General features: G+C 37.6%; 1 protein-coding gene across 1 annotated transcript in view; it reads right to left on the minus strand.

The window, feature by feature from the left end:
- Positions 1 to 13,929, minus strand: part of SPG7 (SPG7 matrix AAA peptidase subunit, paraplegin) — an 82,050-nt gene that overhangs the window by 15,016 nt on the left and 53,105 nt on the right. Inside the window, exons 10-12 of the mRNA XM_074286175.1 lie at positions 8,749 to 8,873; positions 7,360 to 7,462; positions 4,989 to 5,099 (exon numbers count right to left, since the gene is read on the minus strand). Coding sequence (XP_074142276.1) covers positions 4,989 to 5,099; positions 7,360 to 7,462; positions 8,749 to 8,873 — 339 coding nt within the window. The remainder of the gene's footprint in view (positions 1 to 4,988; positions 5,100 to 7,359; positions 7,463 to 8,748; positions 8,874 to 13,929) is intronic.

A 13,929-nucleotide genomic window follows, 5' to 3' on the forward strand; every position in this document is an offset into this window, starting at 1 on the left:
TAAAAGACACTTTCAGGAAGGAGAGAATCCTGGGGATAAGCAAGGAAAGGTAGAATCTAATTTGAACTTTGAAGAGCACTAACAATTTTAAGAGACAGAGGTAAAAAAGAGAATTCTTTTCAAGTTCATTTAAAAAACTATGGCAAAAAGGCCAAATCCAATCTTTCTGTTTAGATACAATAAAGTGTTATTTAAAAATGTAAAAAACATTCTTCGCTGAGGGAAGAAGGCAGCAATTTGGCCCTTAGTTTGCCAACTCCTGTTCTAATTTCAAATTTCTTGCTTTCTCCCCAACCCCCTGCTATTACTATTCAAGTCTAATCAAATCCTCGATTACTTCCACCATCTACTGTTTTTGCTCCTAGTCATGTGTTGCTCAAGTCCTATGATAACAAGGCAGGTATGGTACATTGCACCAACTAAAAAGAGACAGCTTCCTTTTGTCTTTCCTTTTTTGCCTTTAGAAAACATAATGAACTGTTTTTGCATGGATGCCAGCCCAGGCATTGGCTTAGGCAAACTTGAGACTGTCCACTTCCATTTTTGTGTTCCTCCTTGAGTGTAGATGACTAAAGAGGGATCAAGAGATGGATGTTCCAGTAGATTTACTGATTAAACAGGATTTTTTTTTTTTTAGTCTATCATACAATCTGTCTAGCCCAATTAAAATGTTTGTTTCTAGTTGCTGAGAACTGCTCCCCAGTGTTGAGCTTTATTGTCTCATAGGGTTAAAAATAGAAAAGATCCTGAATCCATCAGTCAGAGGTGACTGGAAGCAGCTGGAATCTTCTGCCATCACATCCTTCTTGGAGAAAAGGATGGCAGGTAGCACAATTAGCCCAAGCCCTGGCCTACCTAACAGAAGATGCGGCCTTGGAGGGAACTGATTAGGCAGTGAAAACTGGAATGAGGCTAAAATGCTGATTAATTTTCCATAAAATGTTTCAGGGTCTGATGTTTTTTAAATCTCAACCTTTTAGGACAATATAATATCAATTAGAAATTATTGCTACTTGTTTAAATCCCTGTGAATGTATGTTCCTGAATCACTCATAATAAATATGTGGAAAATTTTTTTGTGTGGAAAAATAATTAAGTGTCCTATATCTAATTTACATTGGACATTGCATATGTCTGTACTCCTCCTTTTGGGGAGACCCCAGGCATGAACCAAACTTAAGCTTTATGTTTTTTCCCTAGGACTTTGGGGTGAGAGCATAATGAATTAGATGGTTCAAGAAAGAACCTAATCCTTCTCTTTGAGAGGCCAGACCACCTACCAAGACTGCACCTGGTCTAGTCATGTCTAGGTTCAGAGTTAAAAGAGAAGTGTGAATGAGTTAGAGTTAAGGAGAGGACAAATACCATAGGGCCCAGAAACAGTTCTTTATGTTGTGACATATATTTATCTATGTATATGCTATTTTCTCTGTCTGAGGACAAGACTTTCTTTTTATTTTTGAATCTCTAGTACTTTTTACAGGGCTTGTCACATACACATCATTTAATAAATACTGATTGATTAGTTAGTCAAAGAGTTCATGAAGGGGATGGTTGGAAACAAGACTGTAAAAGTAGATGATGGTCAATCTGGGAAGAACTTTAAAATACCAATTGAGGAGTTTGTGGGTAACCAAAGAAGGTTTTTCAAAGAAGCAAACACATAGTCAGGCAATGATGTGGAGGATAGGATGAAGAATGGAAAGCCTGGAAACTGGATGAACAATCAGGCAAATACATACTGCAAATTACTGTATAAGTAATTGAATAAAAAAAAGTAAGCAAGAGGAAATCTGGGCTTGAACTAAGTCAGTAACCATGTGGATGGAAAGAAGGGGGCAAAGAAAGAATCAATGAAAATAGCTGATAATAACTAGAAATGGAGCAATTATAGAAAGAGTCAACAATGTCTACAAGCTAACTAAATTGGGTGACAGATAGATGGCGGCACCCTCCACAGAAACAGGGAAATTTGGAAAGGGACAGGTTGGCATAAGACATGTTATATTTGAGATGCCAATAGATCATCTCAGAGATACTCTTTTTGAATTATCTATCACTATGTTTTTAGGATGTATTTTAGTACTACTTACTTTTTAAGTTATGATGTGAATTCTAAATACTTTAAACGAGATAGAAAAATACATTGTGAATAATTCATAGACTGATGACACTTTAGTTAAAAAGGTTCTTAGGCAATAATGAACTGAACCAGCTACACCCAGCAAAAGAACTCTAGGAGATGATTATGAACCACTAGATAGAATTCCCAATCCCTCTAATTTTGTCCACCTGCATTTTGGATTTCCTTCACAGGCTAATTGTACACTATTTCAAAATCCAATTCTTTTTGTACAGCAAAACAACTGTTTACACATGTATACATATATTGTATTTAATTTATACTCTAACATATTTAACATGTATTGGTCAACCTGCCATCTTGGGGGAGAAGGAGGGGAAAAATTAGAACAAAAGGTTTGGCAATTGTCAATGTTGCAAAATTACCCATGCATATATCTGGTAAATAAAAACTATTAAAATACTTAAAAAAAAAAAAAAAAAAGGTTCTTAGAAGTCATCAGTCAAATCCAGATGTATGAATCCTAAGTTATGGCATCTTTTAAAAAATATCCAGTGATCAAATCACCTATTATATTATAAAATATCCATTTTTATTTTCAGAAAACTGATTAGAACTTTTTCTTTGAAATGTTTGCAATCCCATTCATTGGTCCTCATTATGTTTTTTGGAAATCCCATATGATAAGAGTAATTCTTCTAAAACATGCAAGTTGTTCAAATATTTGAAGGGAGTGATCAGAATCTCTCCCAGGTCTATATTTCCAACAATATTCACATGGCATGGTTTTGAATTCTCTCCTCATTCTCCTTCCTTTCAGCCACTGTGTTTTCATTAATGTAGCTTGGTTTCTCTAGGCTAATCACCCCTAGCTCCTTCAACTAATCTTCATATAGCTCGTTCCCTCCTTTTCCTGGTTGTTCTATTCTTTATGTATTCCTCCCAGCAGACCACCTCATCTCACATTATACTAAGAAAGACCAGTTGTTGTGAGCTCCCTCTTCTTCCCCCCATTCTAAATCTCCATCATGTGACATCATGCACTACCATTCTCCTCCCTCAATTCTCTCCTTTAATCCACACTTTGATAAAAATGAATGAAAAAGGCATTTTTTTATTTAACAGAGCACTATGCTAAGTGCTAAGAATATATAGAGATGAGTATGGTGGTCCCTTTCTCAAAGACCTAACATTCTGATTAGGTAGAAGAGCAGAAGACCTAGTTGTCCTGAGGTTTGGGGTTTACCTGCCAAGATAACTTTTATTCTTTCATATCCTTCCTCTTCTTCACCTGGCACTTCTAGCATGATGCCCCTACAATCACTTTAAGTGATATCAGTATATTCATTACTTTTTATAAACCTAAGACTACTCTATCCTGAAAAAACTCTCACTTGACAATTATCCCTAAAGCTATCCTTCTGTATCTTATCTCCCTTTCTCAGCCCACTTCTTTAAAAAATAAAAAAAAAAAAAAAAAAAAAGCCATTAATATTTCTTGCCACCTTTTACTGTCCTCTCATTCATTTAAACCCCCTTTAATCCAGCTCATCACACAAATGAAATTGTTCTTTCCAAAGTCACTAACATCTCTAGCTTGACAAATCTTCTGACCTTTGTTCATCATTCGCAACCTCTCTGCACCTGATCCTACAGATGCTGTCCTCCTTGGTTTTAATGACATTACTAATTTAAAGCTTCTCCTACAATCTAGACAATTCTTGTCAGTCTTCTATGCTGGTATTCATGTCTAGCCCTCTAACTGTTGATGTACCCCAGTGCTCTGTCCTGGGCCCCCTTCAATTCTCTTCTAACAATTCTCTTTTGGTAACCTCCTTAGTTCCCATGATTCAATTAGCTTCTCTTTGGAAATGATTCCTAAATATATATAGCCACCCTTGACTCTTTCTGAATTCTGGCTCCATATCAACAACTACTTATTGGATTTTTCTAACTTTGGGTTGTCTTATGGGAACTTATAAATTTAACCTAAAACAGAACTCATCATCTATTCTCCATGCCCTACCTCTACTGTTATAAGGGTAGCACCATCATTCCTCCAATCACCCATCTTTATACAAATATAGTCAACTTTGACTCTTCATTCTCCTGCTATTCCATATATTCTAAAAGTTGCTTTTTGCATTTCTACATTTTTCTACAGTCACATGATCACCCAACTAATAGATCAGGCTTTCATCATTTGTCCTGTGAGCTCCTGAAATAGCCTCCTAATTCTTCTCTCTATCTCAAGTCTCTTCTTTTACCAATCCATTCTCCACACAGCTGCCAAAGTGATATTCTTAAATCACATGTAAGATTATATCACACCCCTCCCTACTCAATATATTAATTTCCGCTAAGAATAAAAGAAAGTCCTTTGTTTGGCATTTAAAGTCCTTTATAACAAGACATTAGCCTCCCTTTTCAACCTTTTTCATATCCGACTTCCTTTCATAGACTGTCAACTGATCAAACTGGCCTTCTTGCTGTTCCTTAAAGGCAAAAACATTTCACCACTTTCGCAGTGCCATTTCTTGATGCCCACGACTGTTATTTTTGGCTTTGGATGTCTAGGGTCTAGCACAGTTCCCAAAACCAAGAAATGTGCTTAATAAATGTTTGTTGCTTGTCTTTAAAGAAGTTAAGATTATTTTATTCATCTTATCTTCTTCTTTACCTTTCCTTTTCTTCCCAAATCAAATAAAATCCAAGCTTAAAATGAGTTGATTGCAAAATTTAAGGCTGATATATGTTTAGAAGGGGTATTGAAATATTCTTATTTAATTGATCTCCCATTTTACAGGTTTATCTACTCAATAAATATTTCAATAAATATCGTATAATAAAAAAAGTCAAGAATGGAAAAGAAGCAATTTTATAGAAGAACAGAAAGTCTCAGTACCTGCAATTACTCGCTCCACAGCATATTCAAAATTAAATGTATCAATTGATTTGTGTCCTTCTCTTGCAGCATGTAGAGCAGCTTCATTACATATATTTGCAATGTCAGCTCCTATAGGTAAAAAGTTTGACCACATTTAATGGAATATATAGAGAGAATTTTGCTATAATATTTATATGTAAAACAAAGGGATTGGCAAATGACAGATCCTGAGCTTTCCCAAGAGAAGCAAGACTCAGAATAGATCAGATAATGTTGTATTTCATTTGTACACTGCTTGTACATAATATCATTTCATGGCGGTACAGTGGTAGAGCTCTAAGCTGGAGTCAGGAAGACTGGAGTTCAATCCAACCTCAAACCTCACTAGTTTTGTTTCCTTGGAGAAGTCTTTTTAAATCAACTTTGCTTCAATTTATCCATCTGTAAATTCAGGATAATAATAGCACCACCTCCCAAGGTTGTTGTAGAAAGACATGTTCATATATAAAACAAACTGTTTTATAAATGCTAGTTATTATATAAAACTGGTGGTCAAGAAATAAAAGGCATTGCTAGACAAAATTCTATAGAAGGTCATTCAAAACAAGATCTCTTCCTCCTCTGAAACTCTAATACAGCACTTCATTTCTATCTCTTTATATCACTTAACAATGATATTATACTTTATGCTGCCATTGTTTATATACCTATTTTAACTCTTTCTATTATATTAAGTTCCTTCTGGGCAAGGACTATGGCAAGAATTTCTATAATAGTTACTAAAAAGAAAAAAAAAATCTGTTAAGTGGATGAAGGACCAAAGAGACATGCATTATATGTTGATAAAATAAATGCTATGAGGCTTTAAATCTTAACTCATAAACTCTAGAGCCTTTAAATGCCCATAAAATAAACGAAGGAGAAAAAAACTCTCTTCATTGACATGATTTCTACTAAATTAAAATTTCTACTAAAATTAAAATTTATAACTCTCACCAAAAACACAGGGGTCAGATATAAAATAAATTGTAATGTATCACTAGGATAGAAGATGAAATCTACATTCAGAATAAGAAAGATGTAGTGGTCATTTCTGTAACTAGAAATCATACGTCAGAATATTCCTAGAATTGACAAACCTACCTCTCTCTCCACAGTAATTTAAACATATGGTCTGAATTTGTGAGTAAGGAGATAAAATCCCCCTCCACCCCCCCCCCCCAAAAAAAAAGTAGAACTAGTACACCTTATGGCCTGATAGAACAAGAAACCCAGGAAGGAAATTCCATGTCTTATATGTGCAAACAGGCACATGTAAGCCCTAGAGAGAAGTGGAATAACTTAGGGATAGGAATATTGCTGCAGACATTGAGTTCCTTATTTAGGATTTGACCTACCACAAGTGGGTGGTCTAAATACCTAGTGAAATACTCTCTGTTTATTTTTCCCCTGGGTGGGAAAATGGCTATTATTTATTTATTTACAGCTTATTGATTTAACTTATCTTTCACCTGCTCTGCAATGCAAAACTTATTCTCAAATCAGACCTTGTCTGAATTGTTTCCCTCAGAATGAGACAGGAGGGTCTATGTGCAGATACAAAAAGATGCACAGTTCCATACTTACAACCAAGAATGCAGAATGAACCTCAAATAATCCTGATATCTGCCTGGGATGAAAGTGAATCATCCATCTCCATTAGCATTAAAAGAGAGAGATGGAACACAAATCCAATACAGACTTAAGGAGAATTCTTTGAAAAAAGTCACTAAATGTCATGCCTTTAACTTATCAAATTCATTAATAGATATGCCTAAAGTAGGTCAATGACCACAAGTAAGGTCCTCTCTATAACTAAAGATTTCATAATGACACTAACTAGTAACAGATAACTAGAAACTAAGGGGATGTTCATCCGTTGCAACATAGCTAAACAAACTGATAGAAGAATGCAATGGAATATTGCTATGCTATAAGAAAGGAATGTGTAATTTAAAGTAATATGGGAAGACATGTATTAAGTGATACAGAGCGATACAAGCAGAACCAGAGCCAAAACAATGGCTGTAATAACATAAAAGATAACCACCAGTAAAGGCAGTCAGACTTTGATGAATTACACTGAAAATTTCAGTCCTCAAGAGCTGATAAGGAAGCACAGAGAGGGGGGTATTATAGAAGTGGGACAGGCAGGGAGCTGCTTGGTGGCTGACTTCATAAATGAAATGGTTCAGTGGTGGGGGTGGGGTGGTGAAAGGCAACAATAGAACAAAAAGGGAAGGGGGAAGGCCTTGAACTGCAAACTCTAGGGACATATAAATTGGCATCAAAAGAGATCCACATAAAACACTAGATGCAAAACATTCCAAAGAGAAATGAGTTCTCATACCGCTAAACCCAGGCGTGAGCTCTGCTAGGCGTTGGGAATAAAAACTACCAGTCTGGGTCAGCTTCAGACTCTTCAGATGCTGTTCAAATATTTCCCTTCTTTCCTGTCATAACACAAAAGGACATCATACAAAATTGGGCGGGGGCCACAAGCAGATCAGGATGTTGGTTGGAGGAGGTATGGGGGAATATGGGCCCAACTGCCAAGGGGAAGCCAGGTGTCCATGGAACAGCCATGGCTCTGGCCACCCCAGAAAGGGCCACAAGAGGGAAGCGTACCTCTGCTCCCAGGAGAGTCACCCACTTTCCCTGCTGAGCAGAAGCTTAGTCTTGGCTCTGCTTCCAAATACAGTCCTGCCTTGCGGGGGTTTACTGTGAGTCACTAGCTTGTTTTCCCAAAGCTCCTTTCTCAGAGTGACATTACTCAAATATGACTTTGATTATGCCCCAGGAGCCCTCCCTCTGTCCCCACTGCTCCCTTCCTTTTGCTCCCACAGGACCAAAGCACCACACCAGGCTGGAGTTCCTGTTCCTGGAGGTGCTGCTACAAAGACCCCCTTCTACCAGCCGAGGCTGTGTTCAACCTTAGGCTGGGAGGTGGAGGAGGGGTGGCAGACAGCCAAGGAGTGAATGACTCAGCTGGTCCAGGAGGTCCTGATTAAAACACTCAGAGCTCAGTTGCCAGGGCTTTTTTCCCTTCCTCCTTCAAGGCAGCTGCACAGTTCAGGCTTTCAGTGCCAGATAGTATCAGGCATTTAAGGTATTTAAAATGAAAACTCTGAGGACGTCTACAAAGCTGCAGATGGAAGGAAGAGATGCCATGCAAGAAGAATGGGATTCTTTTACTTTTCCTCTCTGGATTTGGTTTCAGTGAATTTGCTGTAAAACTCAATCCAGACAAGCAAATCCAACCCCAGATGCTCAGGGAGAAAGAGGAAAAACAACAGTGGAGGAACAAAAACATGTTGCAAAACCAAAGAGAAAGCGGTGAGCCAAATAAAGTCTGGACAGATAAGAGGAGAGGAAATTCACTCGCTCCATCTGCACTGGAGGAATGTTACAAACAAGGGCCATCCCAGTGGGGGCAGTGCTCACAGCCCAGCGGGTTTAGGCAGCTCCATACCAGGGAGAGGAGGCCAAAAAGTTTCACTCCACCACGATTTCCATACCAAAAGAGTCCCACAACAGCCTGGGCCCTGGGAATAAGGAACAGCCAAGGAATCAGCTTCCGGCTGGTTTTCTCATCACCTCCTTCCATTAACTGATAAGAGCCCTCTGCACACAGGAGAGCTTTAATTTTCACAAGCTTAAGAATATAGTTATTCACTGGGAAAAAATTCTAGAAGGCCTTATAAATAAGCCTAAGGAAAGTCAAACTTGTATTTCTTACCTGTAATGTAGGGAGATCAATAAAAATATGTCGGTCAAGTCTCCCTGGTCTCATCAACGCATTATCCAATATATCAGCTCGATTGGTAGAAGCCAACACTATGACGTGATCTGTAGTTCCCATTCCTGACAAAAGATCATTTAAATTATTTTTGAAAATTGTTCCCTTTTGTTTTCATAACATCTTTATTTATAAATATACACCACTTTCCACCCCTATCCAGAGATACCATCCCTGGTAACAAAAAAATTAAAGAGAAGAGAAAGCTGGTTTTTTTACTTAAAATGCTAATTTTCAAGCAATGCATAGTTTGTTTTGTTTCTGTTTTCTGCTGAGATTACAGGATGCAGAGTTAGGCAGGAATTTTCTAGAGAAAACTAACAGAGAACAAGGGCACCCTGAACTAGCTTCCTAGATAGAGCTCCATAAATACTGCTAGTAAATAATCCCTAGTCCTTTACTTCATCCAAAACAATTCTGACAAGGATTCGACACTTTTTCCCACAGAATCAGCTACAACAAGGCTATGTCAGAAGCACAACCACAAATTCCTGGATTGAAGACGACCTCATAGTTCCCTGCTCTAAGTTCTAGCCAGAAGTCCAGGGAGGGATTTCACAAAAAATGAATTTTACTGCTAGAACCTAAAAATCTATGGAGGATTTTCCTTCATGCTTACTCAATGTTTTCTGTTGCCATGACTTTTTATTTGCAACATTCTGCAGTATTTCACTACATCTGGTCTGATAGCAGTGGGTTTTTCTCAGGCACAGGGTTTCTTAGAAAAGAACTGTAAAAGGGAGTTCATGAAAAAATCACTAATGAATATCGTTAAAATGCAGTGACCTCTATCTTGTTAAACTTTAAGCTCAGTTGATATAAAAAAAACAAAACAAAACACCTTCACAATTACCTATCAGGCAACTTCACCAGAAAGAAGCTCCTATTACAGAGATAATTCCATAAACAAACCCCGCTATCTTCGAGCAAATTTCTGTCTCTCAACAGATGGATGTCAAAAAAACTCAATTTTGCTTTCTCACCAGCAGCCAAACTGGAAGCTGTGAGGTCTGCAGCAGACTTCCAAGGCAAGAGCTCTATCAGGTCCACGTGCTCATGTCAGATGAGTCACAGGCCTGCAGATTCCAAGCACTAGCACTGGAGAAACAAGAGATTCTCACCAAAAGGAACTGATCATCCTCTGAGAGCAGTTTTGCTTCTTTATAAGCAATAAGATAGGGTGACTTATTCCCAAATATGCTTCCATCTTGCAGCACCACAATCCCTTCTGAATTCTAAATAAGCTATTCTAAGAGATGAAGCCTCAGTATTGTTTAGTCTGGCAAGGAAAAAGGAGAAACTAGAAGGATGTCAGTCACATGAGATTTAACAAGCTTTATTTATATTGCAAGATTACTAAGTACATTATCATCTTAAGGATGCAAGAATAAATACTAGTAGTTTTAATAAAAAAAACTATCTAAATTAAAATAAGTATGACTTAAATAAAAACAGAAGCCCCAGACAAAGCACACATTTCTTACTTCAACCACTGTTACATTTCAAAGGCAAAATATCAATTCCAGTGAAACATAGATCCAGGAAATCAAAGGACTACAGAGACGGGAGAACCCCAGAGAGATAATCAGTTCATTTCCCTGCCATCTAGGTGGGGCCTTAACTACCAGGAATCTAGTCTTAACCTACCTCTGGGAATGAAGATTCTATCATTTTCCCTCAGGAATCTAGGCCAGTATTTATCTTAGGTTTCTGAAATGCTCTGCCTCTAAAGAGGTCAACCCAGTGAGTGCAATGTTAAAAATATACCATTTCTTCAACAAGTAGCCAAGACTTTCTTTTTTTTTTTTTTTTTTTTTTTTTTTTTTTTTTTGGGGGGGGGAGTAAGCCACAATTGGTTCAAAAGAAAATAGGGTCACACGAGAAAGAACACTGACTTCAGGGTTTAGAAGACCTCAGTTATAGCTCTGTCTCCTCCAATTACTAGTTGTGTGGTTCTTGGGCAAGTCATATAACCTCAGTGAGCCTCAGTTTTACTATCTGTAATATGGGATAATGATACATGTTCTGCATGTCTCACTAGATAATTATGAGGATCAAATAAGAAATGAGTGTAAAGTTGCTTTGGGAACAATAAAGCCAGCAATTATATGATATCATGATTAAGGCAGAACAGTAAAGACATAAAAAAAAAAAAAAAACTTCAAAAGTTATATGGAGAACAAGGAATACATATTAATTTTCAAAAAGAGCTATAAGGTCACTGAAGCCTTTCCCCACTGCAGCTCCTTTCTCCCAAAGAAAGATGAGTTCTTCCAGGAAGGGCCCAGATCATCCCACACTTTATTATCAGAACTTTGTCACCATAACCCCTTCTCCCCCCTTTTCAAGTACTTCCAGTTCCTTTCATGTGATGCTTCTGGCATCATAATGTAAACTCTTTGAGGACAGGGACTGCCTTTTTTGTTGTTGTTTTGTCTACAGATCCTTGAGTATCCATGGTGGATTTTTTAATATTAAAGCAAACCAGATTCAAACTGAGCCCAGTGCTTGGCACACAGTCATCAATAAGAAATGCTGGTTGACTTTCCTCATTTGTGAAGGATATTTGTGATGGTGCTCAAAGTGTAAGACGCTCTAATATGTCCCTCCTCTCCTTCAAAGCAAACCTGCTGCTCAGGATTTGACCTGCACTGCACACATATTCCTGATGCCATATTTCCTGAGTCATCTTCCCTACTCTTTTCCCCCATGTTGTTCTAATCACACGTAGAAAAATGGAGTCATGTTGGAGGTTTCCCAGGAGATAGGGGGCACATCTCAGAGGCTATTTTTGGCCTGGGCTTGAGTAAGGAATAGAATATCCAACTCTCTCTCAAAGAAACCACCATAATTGACAGAGGTTATTAGGAATATAAAAAACAAGGTTATCTTAGTTCACTACTAGATGCCAGGTTTAGTTGTTTCGGCATCAAAGCAAACCATCCTAGCTCAGGGCTCGTGCCCTGACCTAAGCTCAAGGGTTCAAGCTGAGAACGAAGAACTAAGCTTTGCAGTGGGTATCATGTCAGACTGTCACCTCTGCCCCAGAGATACCTCCAAACAGTGACCAGGAGCAGGTTTCTCCTCATCTAACTCAAACCCAGGAATGCTGCACACCTTTAGGGAGTTTGGAGTAACCTTCACAATGTGAAGTCATTCTACCATAAACACTTGTTTAAGTACTCCCCTATTGATCACTTTGAAGGAATAGACAATCATGTTTCAATCACTTATAGAAAAATTAAAAATCTTCAGAAAAAAGGACAGAGAATACAATGCTGACACATATCTATTACTGAAGTGCAAAAGAGCAATCAGTAACCGTAGTGGCTATGGAAATGCCTACAGAGAAGGCATAGGCAAATAGTGACTAATAGAGAAATCACTAATAAGAGCCAGTTGTATATAAATAAGGACCAGAGCTAGGAAACCAGCTTCAATCCAAACAACAACAGCAGCAAAAATAAAAACCCCAAACCTTAATTATATGGCTAAGGGGCAGAAAAGGATTTTTTTTTTTTAATAAGAAACTCCTAAGTTGACTTAACAAAAATGAAACAATTTTCCCCTCTCTATTGTACTGTAAAAGGGGAAAAAAAGCAAGACAGATTTTTATGCACATGGATTTTCTTAATTTAATCAAGAACCTGGAATGTTATTTAAGTTTCCAACCAGACCAAGGTCATCTGGTACAACTATTCTTGGAATTCCATGTCAAAACTGACAAATCTCAAAACTGTAAACATCCCTGTTTATTCCATATACAGCAGATCTGACCATGAAGGAAATAAATCTACTGACAGATCTTTAAAAAACAGTCAAGCTGCTTCAAAATATTTCATGGCCCTTTCACCAATTCTGCCAAGAATCCAGTATCAAAGACACAATGCACTTCATGTGAGCTTACCCAAATAGTACCATCATACCATTGCTGCAGGTCACATTTTCAATTGTATTAATTTTTACTTGTTAACATAACATAAATGATGCATTTAAGCTTGACCTTTCTGACACTCAGGCTGGAGCACTAGGGCTAATTTGCAAGGCTGGCTTAGACTCATTCATTTCTCTGGAAGAAATTTCTATAGGAGCTTATACCAGCCCTTCTAAGAATTTTCCCTAAGGGGCAGCTAGGTGGTACAGTGGATAGAGCACCAGCCCTGAAGTCAGGAGGACCCAAGTTCAAATCTGGCTCAGACACTGAACCCGTCCTAGCTGTGTGACCCTGGGCAAGTCACTTAACCCCAATTGCCTCAGGAAAAAAAAATGTCCCTTAATGAAATTAAAGGTCACATCTTTTCCAGTAGTATTTTCTACATCAAAAGAGCAGCACCTTTGTGGCTTCATAAAAACAAAAAAGATTAAAAATTAAAAGGATCTGTAGAGATCTAATGCAATTACCTCATTTTATAGAATTGAAAAGACTTAGAAAAGGGGATGACTAGCACCCCCATCAGACATCTCAGGTTCAAGAAAGGACCAGGTTTTTACATCCAAGTCCCAATGCAGTATTCCTTTTCCTATCTCTACTTAACATGTCCAAAACTAAATTCACCATTTTGTCCAAATTCACTCTAATTTAGAACTTGCATCACTATTCTTGTAGGTACTGTGGTTTACAATCCTGTTGTCATCCTCGAATACCCATTCTTTCTCAATCTTTATGTCCAATAATGCCAATCAAATGTAATTTTGTATATATTTATGTAAATTCCTTTACAAAAAAAGTGAAAACTTTCCAAAGCAATCCCAATAGACTTTGGACAGAAAATGCCATCTGCATCCAGAAAAAGAATTAAGGAGACTGAATGTAAATCAACACATGCTGTGTTCACTTTTGGGTTTTTTGTTTTTTTTTCTCTCTACCATGGTTTTTTCCTTTTGCTCTGATTTTTCTCTCCCAATATGATTCATAAAGTAATATATATTAAAAACAAATAAATTTACTAGGACAAAAATGAAAACTAATTGAGGGCAAGAGCTATTTTTTATCTTTTTTCCCCCTAAATAGTATGCAAAATGGACATTTCCTGTAAGGCTAAATTCTGTTCCAAAAGGAGTCGTTTTCTGAAGCACTAAAAGTAAGCTGAATGGAGAAAGGTAAAATACTATCCAACCTTA

The sequence above is a fragment of the Sminthopsis crassicaudata genome, chromosome 2 (genome assembly GCF_048593235.1).
Source record: "Sminthopsis crassicaudata isolate SCR6 chromosome 2, ASM4859323v1, whole genome shotgun sequence".
Taxonomy (NCBI): domain Eukaryota; kingdom Metazoa; phylum Chordata; class Mammalia; order Dasyuromorphia; family Dasyuridae; genus Sminthopsis; species Sminthopsis crassicaudata.